The 12,006-nt window shown below is 41.9% G+C and overlaps 1 protein-coding gene across 2 annotated transcripts in view; it reads left to right on the top strand.

Moving 5' to 3' along the window:
* Nucleotides 1-1,391: 1,391 nt before the first annotated feature.
* TBC1D9 (TBC1 domain family member 9) overlaps nt 1,392-12,006 on the top strand; it is a 135,234-nt gene continuing 124,619 nt past the window's right edge. Inside the window, exon 1 of one of the 2 annotated variants that reach the window (XM_036931229.2) lies at nt 1,392-2,452. In XM_036931229.2, the coding sequence (XP_036787124.2) occupies nt 2,323-2,452 (130 nt within the window). In that variant the 5' untranslated portion in view covers nt 1,392-2,322. Of the gene's footprint in view, nt 2,453-3,320; nt 3,449-12,006 lie in introns of those variants that run through there. The other variant, XM_036931289.2, reaches the window with a different exon arrangement.

The following is a 12,006-nucleotide window of genomic DNA, read 5'->3' as shown; positions in this document are numbered from 1 at the left end:
CCTCCTGTTCATGTCCCAGGGAAGCTTATGTATAGTCCTTAAGAAGATTGTTGTTTTTATGCAAATAAGTCTGGCATAGTTAAGAGTAATCTAGCCAAAGTAAAAAAAAAAAAACATCCAGCATAGGAATAAAATGTCAGAAAAGAAAAAGTCTTAGTTCCAAGAATGATTTGAATAGAATCCATGGCTAACAACTCTTCTAACTGGCCTTGCTGGGCCAGCGATTCTGCTGTTCCTTAAACTATTAGTAGAACCCTGTATATTTAACTGGCTCATTAACTTTATCGAGGAATGCGTTTCCTCCATACAGCTCATGTATATGCGGAGCCACTATGACCCTGTCATAAGCCAAGGAGATGATGCCCCCTAAAACGAAGTGTTTGAAGGGGCATCAGAGGGGGGATTGATAGGGAAAATTTACAAGGACAGCAACCTAGTAGGTGGCTCCCCTCTGCCTCGCCCCCCTCCTCAACCCAAACAAAAAGAACACTCCCTTGGTTTCCCCGTCCTGCCGAGCGCAGGTCCCAAGGTTCGCTCCCTAAACTCCCTCCCCCTTGCCTGCTAGCTTGCTGTGTACAGAAAGGTATAAATTGCTCCCTTTTCCTTTGTTCGGGGCTCAGACTTTTTGGGAGATTACTCCCCTCTGAGCCCGCCTGTGTGAAATAAAGCCTCAACACTCCAAGACCTCCGAGTGCCGCTTGGTTTTTTCCGTCGGTGATCCAGTCCAGGTTTTTTTTTCAGTATTTTCCATAACAGCCTAAAGAGGCAGAAGATCAGGCAATGTGTTAAACTAACGAGACACTTCCATTCCTTGAGGCCCACTGGATAGAAACCAACAGATGCAGGCACCGCCTCAGTAAGATGGCTGGGAGGCACTCCACTGAATTCAGCAGTACAAGTGGAAGCTACATCAGCAAACATTCTGAGGACCACACAAGAAGGTTTCATTTGAATGTTTGCTCATTAGAAAAGGGACTGTCCAATTTCCACAACAAAGCAGAGAAGGTAAATTCTCAGTTTCTGAGAAAAGGAGCCTGTTTTTGCTAAGCTATCTGCAGATCTTCTGGGTGTAAAAAGAGGTGGGGGGAAAAAAGGCATAGGATATGTAGGTAGACGGGCTGTGATCAATCACAAGAGACATGAAATATTGAGGGTAACAACTGCCCAAAGATAAAGCTGGCCTTCGTGTGTGATTTCAATGACTCTTTTGAAAATGGCCATCTATCTCTCATGTATGGCTAAATCCCTGAATTCTGCCATGTTCGGTCCTCAAAGCTCCAGATTCCTGACATAGGAACAGCTGTACGAATTAGTTGGTCTAAGCTTTTGGATGGCTTCCAACTTCTTCCGCTCGTGCCCTACAGGTCAAGGAAAGAAGTGACGTAATGCACTTAGCTGGGCTACTTTAATGACAATGCAATGGAGAGGGGGAGGGGTTTCTGACGGTGACAAGTTTAGCGCGTGACTTTCCCTAGGGATGCAGGAAACAAAAACAACGACAGCCATTGGCTGCGTCCTCTTCGACCCGGGTATCTATCTCCAAGTCTGGAACCCTGAAACACTTATTTCCTGGGAAGAGGGGTGGCACCGGCTTACAGAACGTCAACCATAAGCGCGCGCACGCACACACACACACACGGAGGCTGGCGGTGTCCTCCCAGCTGGGATGGGTGTGGGGGCGAGTGCTTGGCACACGGTCCCCAGAAGGTTACCCCAGAGCCAGCGGCCGCGGCCCGGGTCGCCGCTCAGAGCCGGAGGAGGGCCCGCGTCCGCAGAAACTGAGGTCACCCGGGCTTGGTGCTAGTGAGCCGCGCTGTCATTCACTCGCAGTGTCCGAAGCGTCCTTCCAGCGGGAAGTTGGGCTTCGCCGCGGGTGTGAGCGGCCCCGACGCGGGGAATCAACGCATGGTGACCTCGAGCGCGCCGAGCTGCTAGAGGCGGAGGCGGCCGGGAGCTCAGGTCGGTGCCGTGCCCCAGCCCAGCTCGGCCACGAGTGCGGGGCCGGAGCAGCTCGCGTCGCCCGCAGCCCTGCCGGCCGCCGAGCCGGATCCCGAGGCTGAGCCACCCCACTTCCTCCTGCGCCCGCTCCTCCCGCCGCCGTGGGCCGGAACCGGGCTGCGGAGCGCGGGCCTGGGCGTCTGCGGAGAGGATGCTGCTCGCCGCGCCCGCGTACTCGCCGTCCTCCCCGGCCGCCCGCGTGGGCTTTGTCGTCCCGGCGCCGAGGGTCGCCCTCTGGTGAAGTCGCTCTCCGCCGCGGCACCTAGCGGGCGGGAGGGCGCGTGTGCCCGGGAGTGCGCAGGTCCGCCCGCGGCGCCCGGGAATATGTGGGTGAACCCCGAAGAGGTGCTGCTGGCCAACGCGCTGTGGATCACCGAGAGGGCCAACCCCTACTTCATCCTGCAGCGGAGGAAGGGGCGCGCGGGCGATGGAGGCGGTGGCGGCGGACTGGCGGGTAAGGACAGCGGCCCGACCCTGCGCCGGGCGCCCGGAGCGCTGCGGCGCCGCCCGCCGCGCTGGGCTACGTGCACCCGAGGCGCCGCCGGGTCCGCCGGGGCTGGGCGACCCTCCCCGCGGTGGTGCTCGGTCCTCTGGATGCATCCGGAGTCATGATTTTCAGGCCCTGAAATATGCTTTTACGACTCTGTCAGGCTGCGGGGCCCATGTTGCACCGGGCCCCATAAGTGGAGATGTTGAGAATGGAGATGAGTGACTGGGGTGATGGATAGGAATTGTTTGCGGTACTCCCCCCGCCCCCCCCCCCCACCTCGCCCCCAAACATCCTCTCCCGCTTTAAAACAACATCGCTTTATCTACGGGCAACAGAGGTGGAGAACGGTTAATTTTTGCAGCATTCTCCTTACTGGTAACGGCAGGACCAGGTATAAATTGCTCTTTTGTTTCCAGGGAGCAATCAGTAAGGAACTGGTGCGGTCATTTCCTACATTAGTTACAACCAAAGAGAATGAATAAGGAAAAAGGATTTTTTTGTTGTTGCATCTAGTTAGACACAATAAAGCAAGTTATCCGGTTGTAAAAAGAATTAGCAGTGTATCTGCAATTCAGCTGTTTTAAGTCAATCACTTTTTCCCTGGACCGCCTCAGAAGGTATTACCAATACTGTAACTACTACTAAAACCATGCCATATCATTTAGGAAAATACTACCAGACCCGTAACACAAGTAGTCATTTTAGAAAACTCTTCCTTTATTAACTAACTGGTTGGCTTAATGGGAGGTTTCAAATAATCTTGAACTCATATCATCCTGGAGAAATTGAACCTTCCCCTCTTTTCGTTGGTTTAGAATGAACAGAACTGGGATACCTTTTATAGTGAAAAACTTAGCAAAAGAAATAGGAGGTTTAACCCTGGAAGAGACTGCTGAAAAGAGATGAACTTTGACCTCTTAGAGTTAAGAATCTGTCACCCTCAAGGATCTTGCATGCTGGGTAAATTGTTGCTTTCAAAATACCCTACTGTGAACTAAAAATTCCTGGTAGAGTATGCATTTGGTTGTGATTATAATTCGTAAACTAGTTTCTCAGGATTAAAATTCAAGTATCATATTGTGCAGCATATACTGGTTTGAAACATCTTGTTAGTGCATCAGATTGCCTGTAGGTAATCTTATTTTTCTGTCTTTTTTCTACCATAAAAGGAAAGGGTATCTGCAGAACTCCAGACCCCAATCTGGAAATTCTGGTTAGTGGCCTAAAATCAATTTTCTAGTTCATTTTGTAAAAGTTGACTATATACATTAATGTGTAACTTACATACCTAATAGTGGAATCAGCCCAGATGGTCTTTAAGTCTAAAACAACAATGTATACTAGATAGTTTATTATATTAACGAAGACTGTTTCCTGCCTGGAGTTATCCCTCCTACACCATGTAACTAGTAAGTATTTATTTCAGAGTCATTTGCAATAGGTTATGAAAAACTCACAGGTGTAGAATCTTCTTTTTCTAGTTAACATTTTTATTGTGTTTTTACTGACACTACAGTCCACTTGGAATCTCATCATTGATGACTTATTTCAGATAGATAAAGTTTTATCTTTTTAATTGAGAAACCACAGTTATTGGACTTACTGCTAAATAATTGAAATTACTGTCATGAGTAAAAATTTTCCTTCCAACAAAGGCTATTTTCAACCAGTAGAGAAAAAATGTTTGCTCTGATAAATTGGTGCCACGTCAAATGTAGCAGGAGCATTTATTTTAGAAATCCATGTACTACATATAACATATTCTGATTGGAATGAGCATTCATGCATTCATTAGCTCACTGAATCATTTAACCAATATTTGTTGGCAACTTCTGAAGTGCCAGGGTCATGACGCTCACAGCATTGTTGGAGAAGACAGGTGTTGATAAAGTAACCATTTAAGTTAATATAACATTGTTACTCTTCAGGGTCTCAGCAGAAAATAAAATCTAATTTAGGTCAAATGAATAGAGTATAGTGAAAAGACAACTTAAAAGATGGAGACTGGGTTACCAGAACCAGTAAGAAGCTAACAGCCAAGGGGAGCTACTACCACTGGAGGTGGCAGGAATGGTGTCACTGGAGGCCATGAGAGCTAGAGCCAGACAGGAGGAGCTTGGGCCAATCCAGAGCAGCAGCCACCCCTAGAGACACAGAACACAGTAAAAGGGTGTGGGGAGGACATGCCTGACTTCTCTCTTCTCCCACTCTCTAGCTTCTGCCATTGCCTCTCATCAGTGGAACCCAGTGGAAGTCATCTGCACAGGGGGATCTAGTCCCTAGGGATCAGCCTCCCACGGATGATCTGGGATATGGGAGGTGGTGGGGGCAAATTAAGAGCAACCTACACTAGCATAGAGGAGAGGAGCATGCTATTGGTTACCCCAGTTGGGGGTGGGATTGGAGGCAAAGAAAGTTTCCCTGAACAAGTTTTCCTTGAGCTGAACACAGAAAGAGGAAGTCAGCCTGTGGGGAGAGGAGAGAAAAGCAAGTGTGGGTATCACTTGTTGGAGATTTTCTGGAAGATCTCAGGACCTTTATGTAATGTGCATTATCTGGACCAATGCACCATGTCCATTCATCAAATGACAACAGATGAGTGGGAAACCTGAGTCGGCCACAGTGAGGACACTTCCCTTTCTTTTTTTTATTAATCTATTCTCTTTCCGGTTCCAGGCAATATATTAGGTATTGACCCAATGAAGTCTTTTATTATAGATGCATTTGATTGATTTAACTGTGATTTCATACACATACAGGAAAATGCACAAGATAAAAGATGCAGGGTGCAATGATTTATCACAAGTGATACCTTGCAAGCAACAAAGAACTTTGGTAATACCCCCAGAAGCCTCAGTTGTGACCCTCTCCCAATAACTACTCACCCACCCTAAAAAGTGAAAAAAAAAACGTCCTGCTGTTTTTTGCTAAACACTTCCTTGCTTTTTTAGAAATAGTTTTTCCTGTAAAAATCATATCTCTAAACACAATATTTCAATTTTGCCTGTTTATTTAAGCAAGGAACAAATGGAATCAGAGTGTGTACTCATTGTTTGGATTCTTTGCTCAGCACTGCATTTATGATATTTATGAATGCTGTTGCTTGTGGCTATAGTTTGTTCATTTTTCTGTGCTATACAGAAAACTGTTATATGTGTACACCACAGTAATTTATCCATATTTATCCACTGTATTTTAGATGATCCATTTGGGGCATATGGATAAGGTGGCTATCATCATTCATGTATGTGTTTCTTAGTGGCTGTAGAGACACATTTCTTTTTGGCATAAAACAAGGAGGGGAACTGCAAGCTCAGAAGTTATGTGTATCATCAACTTTAGTAGATAATACCAAACTGTTTTCCAAAGCAGACGCACCAGTATATTCCCACCAGCAGCATATGGGAATTTCCCTTGCTCCATATCCTTGCCGATATTGTCAGTCTTTGTAATTTTAGCCATTCTGGTCATTTGTAGTAATAGCACATTGTGGAGTTAATTTGCTTTTTCCTGACTGATGAGGTTCAGCACCTTTTCATGTTTTAATGGCTGTTTGAAGTATTTGTGTCTTGAAATGGTTGTTCAAGTATCTTGCCCACTTTTCAATGAGATTGTCTTTTTCTTACTGATTTGTAGGTATTTAAAATATTCTGGATATGGGCTCACGAGTGGCAAAATCTTAATTTTAATGTCGAAATCTTTTATAGATACCATTTCCTTGTGGTTAGTGATTTATTGTGTACTGCTCAATAAATCTTTTCATATTCTGAGGTTATAAAGGTATTCTTCTGTATTATGTTCTAGAAAGTTTTCATATTTAACCCTCAAATTTTTATTTACCATTCACTAGGAATTGGTTTTTCCATAGTGTGTGAGAATAGGGGGGGGTCAAGTTTTATTTTTTAAAAAATTTTACGGACATTCAGTTTCCCCAGCATGGTTTATTGGTATGTTCATTCTATTCCCATTGATCTATAGGGGTCAAATAATTCTACTTTAAATTAAATCTACAATTGATTTTGCACTGGATATTGTACTTCTACTTCATAAGAGTAATCTGGAGTGGAAGATGCTGTAAGAGAGAATTGTTTTTGCCAGTTGGAAACCGAAAATCTCTTTAATTTTAGGTATTGATATATTTTGAAGCTGAACTCTAGCCTGGGTGGTTTTGCCTACTTAGGATTCACATTTATGATTAAGTTGTAGGTCTCTAAGTTCCTCGCCCAAAGAAAGGGAGCATCATTAGCTTTCCTACTTCTTTAGTGACACCTATGCTTCCTATGTTTGTCTTTCCAGTCTATGATTCTCTAAAAAGCACATACAGGCCCTTGGCCACTTGGCAGCCCCCTCTGAAAGAGGCAGTGCCTCCCCACATGTAGGGCTCTTTTCTTGAGTCAGTCTCTTTCCCAGGTGAAGTAACTTGTATCTTTCTAATTCTTTGACACTTTAAAGTATATTTGGTCCCGTGTCTCACAGATGCTTGTCTTCAGTAGTGGATAGTGGTGCTAATTACTAAGGTGTGTGCAGTGATTGTCCCCATTTTGTATAAAAGGAAAGTAGGCATAAGAGAGATTGAGTGACTTGCCATGGATCATACAGTTAGTAAGTAGGGGGCTTATCTGACTTTGTATTTATTTATTTTCTTTGCAAGACTAATTGTAATGGCATATGTAAACCTTATTTTCATATCATCGTCCTTGAGAATCTAATGAAAGCTATTGCATCTATCTCCAGAAAAAGGAAAGCACACAAAGTAGTTCCATAATTTTAGGAGCTTCATGGATCCCAGGTGAATTAGAACATGGATGCTTCCAGTTAGAGAACATCACCAAGAGATCGAGACAATTTCTTATTACACAAAATAAAAAATGTCATATCCTCAGTAAGCTGTTCTGTGCCAAATTTCATGATATAGAAGAAACAAAAGGCCAGTTTCTCTTGCTAGCCATTACAAACCTAGTGAAATAGTTTGGGCTAGAAAAGAATGCAGGCCTGGAGATGATGCACACTGCAGACTAAAGGGGAATCAAATTGTTTCCATCTGTCATTCAGCATTGGACTATCCAGGAATTGACTTTCGGCACCACATGGATAACTTTACAAGGGAAACACTCCATTTGATGACTGATAAGGAAACCAGAATGTGTTACCCCAAATATGCCTCCTTGACACAGAAATTGTCCGGAGCTGAAGGCAATTAAGAAGCAGGAAACACAGAAAAACCTTCCCCTTTTCTGCCTAAAGGCAGGAAATGAATTCTCCTTTCACTGGAAGCAGATCTTTATCAGCCTTTTGGCAGGAGAGGAATCTGCACACCAACATAACCCTGATCTTCCTAGTTAACCCTTGTCTACATAATAGCCATAGTTGGATTACACCCAGACCAAACCCATTTGCTTGGCCAATTCTTCATAAATGCATTGTTTCTTTGTCTACAAGGTATAAAATCTTCCTGCCCTGGCCACTTCGTTGGGTCTTCTTTCCCTCAGGAAGGCCCCATGTGCATCATGCATGAATTCAATAACATTGTGTGTCTTTCTCCTGTCATTCTATTTTTGTCAATTTAATATTCCCACTCTGCCAGGAACTCATAGAGGGTTAAGGAAAACATTTTCTTCCCCCCACCAAACAGAGAATTCCCAGGGTGAGAGAGATTACAAGCCAATGCTCTTGAAGCCCTTACTAGTTGACAGGTGCCTGTTTTTAGGGTAAATGCTTTCATGTTGCTAGTATATTAACTATTAACAAAGTTGCTACTAGTTGCACTTAGCAGATAATGTTTTTCTTTGTAGATTAATTATATATAAAATGAAGGATAATTTGTGTTACTACCCAATGGAGCATAATGTCATAACTGGTACCTTCTATGTATTGAGGTGAGCAGTGGTCTACGACTGTGTAAGAGCTTGACTTATAATTCTTATATAACAAGCAAGTGCTGCTAGCCAGAAGCACTATTAGAGAAAAGCACATGTTGCTTGTTCATTGCATTAAGTTCTTCACCTCTGTTTGTTAGCAATGTCAAGAGACTTTTGTCCACAGAATGATTTAGTCGCCCATTCCAACTTGTCTTGAAATTTTACCTTGTTCTACAAACAATCTATAAGAGTGAATGCATTTAATCTGTGTAGGATTTGAAATGGCTTTTGACATCTTCTGGGTTTTTGTAAACTGCTCTCAAAAAGTAGGGAAGAAGAGCCTCAGTAAATTGAAAAAGATTGAAATTGTACCAACCGGCTTCTCAGATCCCAAAGGTATGAAACTAGAAACAAATTACACAAAGAAAATGAAAAAGCCCACAAACACATGGAGGCTTAATAACATACTCCTAAATAACCAATGGATCAATGACCACATAAAAACAGGGATCAAGCAATATATGGAGACAAATGACAACAATAATTCAACACTGCAAAATCTGTGGGAAGTAGCAAAGGCCGTGCTAAGAGGGAAGTCTGTTGCAATATAGGTGTACCTCAGGAAAGAAGAACAATCCCATATGAACCGTCTAAACTCACAATTAACGAAACTAGAAAAAGAAGAACAAATGAGGCCCAAAGTCAGTAGAAGGAGAGACATAATAAAGATTAGAGCAGAAATAAATAAAATCAAGAAGAATAAAACACTGGAAAGAATCAATGAAAGCAGAAGCTGGTTCTTTGAGAAAATAAGCAAAATAGATAAACCTCTAATCAGACTTGTCAAGAAAAAAAGAGAGTCTACACACATAAACAGAATCAGAAATGAGAAAGAAAAAATCACTACGGACACCACAGAATACAAAGAATTATTAGAGAATACTATGAAAAATTATATGCTAACAAACTGGATAATCTAGAAGAATGGACAACTTTCAAGAAAAATAGAAGGTTTCAAGGCTGACCCAGGAAGAAACAGAAAATCTGAACAGACCAATTACCACCAAAGAAATTGAATTGATAATCAAAAAACTATCTAAGAACAAAACCACTGGTCCAGATGGATTCACTGCTGAATTTTATCAAACATTTAGTGAAGACCTAATACCCATCCTCCTTAAAGTTTTCAAAAAGTAGAAGAGGAGGGAATATTTCCAAACTCATTCTATGAAGCCAGCATCACTCTAATACCAAAACCATGCAAAGACACCACAAAAAAAGAAAACTATGGACCAGTATCCCTGATAAATACAGATGCAAAAATACTCAACAAAATATTTGCAAAGCAAATTCAAAAATACATAAAAAAGATCATCCATCATGATCAAGTAGGATTTATTCCAGGGATGCAAGGATGGTAAAACATTCGAAAATCAATCAACATCATCCAACATATCAACAAAAAGAAGGACAAAAACCACATGATCATCTCCACAGATGCTGAAAAAGCATTCAACAAAACACAACATCCATTCATGATAAAAAGTCTCAACAACATGGGTATAGAGGACAAGTACCCTGACATAATAAAAACCATATATGACAAACCCACAGCCAACATCATACTTAACAGCAAAAGGCTGAAAGCTTTTCCTTTAAGATCAAGAACAAGACAAGGATGCCCACTCTCCCCACTTTTATTCAACATAGTTCTGGAGGTTCTAGCCATGGCAATCAGACAACACAAAGAAATAAAAGGCATCCAGATTGGTAAGGAAGAAGTTAAACTGTCACTGTTTGCAGATGATAAGATATTGTACATAAAAAACCCTAAAGAATCCACTCCAAAACCATTAGAACTAATATCTGTATTCAGCAAAGTTGCAGGATACAAAATAAATATACAGAAATCTGTTGCACTCCTATACACTAATGATGAACTAGCAGAAAGAGAAATCAGGAAAACAATTCTATTCACAATTGCATCAAAAACAATAAAATACCTAGGAATAAACCTAATGAAGGAAGTGAAAGACCTATACTCTGAAAACTACAAGACACTCATGAGAGAAATTAAAGAAGATACCAATAAATGGAAATACATCCCATGCTCATGGATCGGAAGAATTAATATTGTCAAAATGGCCATCCTGCCTAAAGCAATCTACAGATTCAATGCAATTAGTATCAAAATTCCAACAGCATTCTTCAATGAACTAGAGCAAATAATTCTAAAATTCATATGGAACTACAAAAAAATACCACAAAAAAACAAATAGCCAAAGCAGCCCTGAGAAGAAAGAATAAAGCTGGGGGAATTACACTCCCTGACTTCAAGCTCTACTACAAAGCCACAGTAATCAAGACAATTTGGTACTGGCACAAGAACAGACCCATAGATCAATGGAACAGACTAGCAAGCCCAGATATAAACCCAAGTATATATGGTTGATTAATATACAATAAAGGAGCTATGGACATACAATGGGGAAATGACAGCCTCTTCAACAGCTGGTGTTGGCAAAACTGGACAGCTACATGCAAGAGAATGAAACTGGATTATTATCTAACCCTATGCACAAAAGTAAACTCAAAAGTCATGAAACCATAAAACTCTTAGAAGAAAACATAGGCAAAAATATCTTGAATATAAACATGAGCAACTTTTTCCTGAACGCACCTCTTCAGGCAAGGGAAACAAAAGCAAATATGAACAAATGGCACTATATCAAGCCCAAAACCCTCTATACAGCAAAGGACACCATCAGCAGAATAAAAAGGCATCTTATAGTATGGGAAAATATATTTGCAAATGACATATCTGATAAGGTGTTAAAATCCCAAATATATAAAGAAGTCACATGCCTCAACACCCAAAAAGCAAATAACCCGGTTAAAAAATGGAAGGAGGATGTGAACAGACAATTCTCCAAAGAAGTAATTCAGCTGGCCAACAGGCACATGAAAAGATGTTCCACATTGCTAATTAGCAGGGAAATGCAAATTAAAACCACAGTGAGATGTCACCTCACACCAGTTAGGATGGCCACCATTAAAAAGACTAGGAACAACAAATGCTGGTGAGGATATGAAGAAAGGGGAACCCTCCTACACTGCTGATGGGAGTATAAGCTAGCTCAACAATTGTGGAAAGCTATATGGAGGTTCCTCAAAAAACTTAAAATAGAAATACCATTTGACCCATGAATTCCACTGGTAGGAATTTAGCCAAAGAAAACAAGTTCTCAGATTCAAAAAGATATATGCACCCATATGTTTATTGCAGCACTGTTTACAACCTAAGTGTCCCATTAGTAGACGAATGGATAAAGAAGAGGTGGTACATATATACAATGGAATATTATTCAGCCATAAGAAGAAAACAAATCCTACCATTTGCAACAACATGGATGGAGCTGGAGGGTATTATGCTCAGTGAAATTAGTCATACAGATAAAGACAAATACCAAATGATTTCCCTCATTTGTGGAGTATAGAAATGAAGCAAAACTGAAGGAACAAAACAGCATCAGACTCACAGACTCCAAGAAGGGACTAGCGGTTACCAAAGGGGTGGGGTGGGGGTGGGTGGGTGGGGAGGGAGGGAGAAGGGGATTGAAGGGTATTATGATTAGTACACATGGTGAGGGGGGTGGTCAC

Source organism: Manis pentadactyla, chromosome 5 (assembly GCF_030020395.1).
Source record: "Manis pentadactyla isolate mManPen7 chromosome 5, mManPen7.hap1, whole genome shotgun sequence".
Taxonomy (NCBI): Eukaryota; Metazoa; Chordata; class Mammalia; order Pholidota; family Manidae; genus Manis; species Manis pentadactyla.
This window is presented reverse-complemented; position numbering and strand designations above follow the sequence as displayed.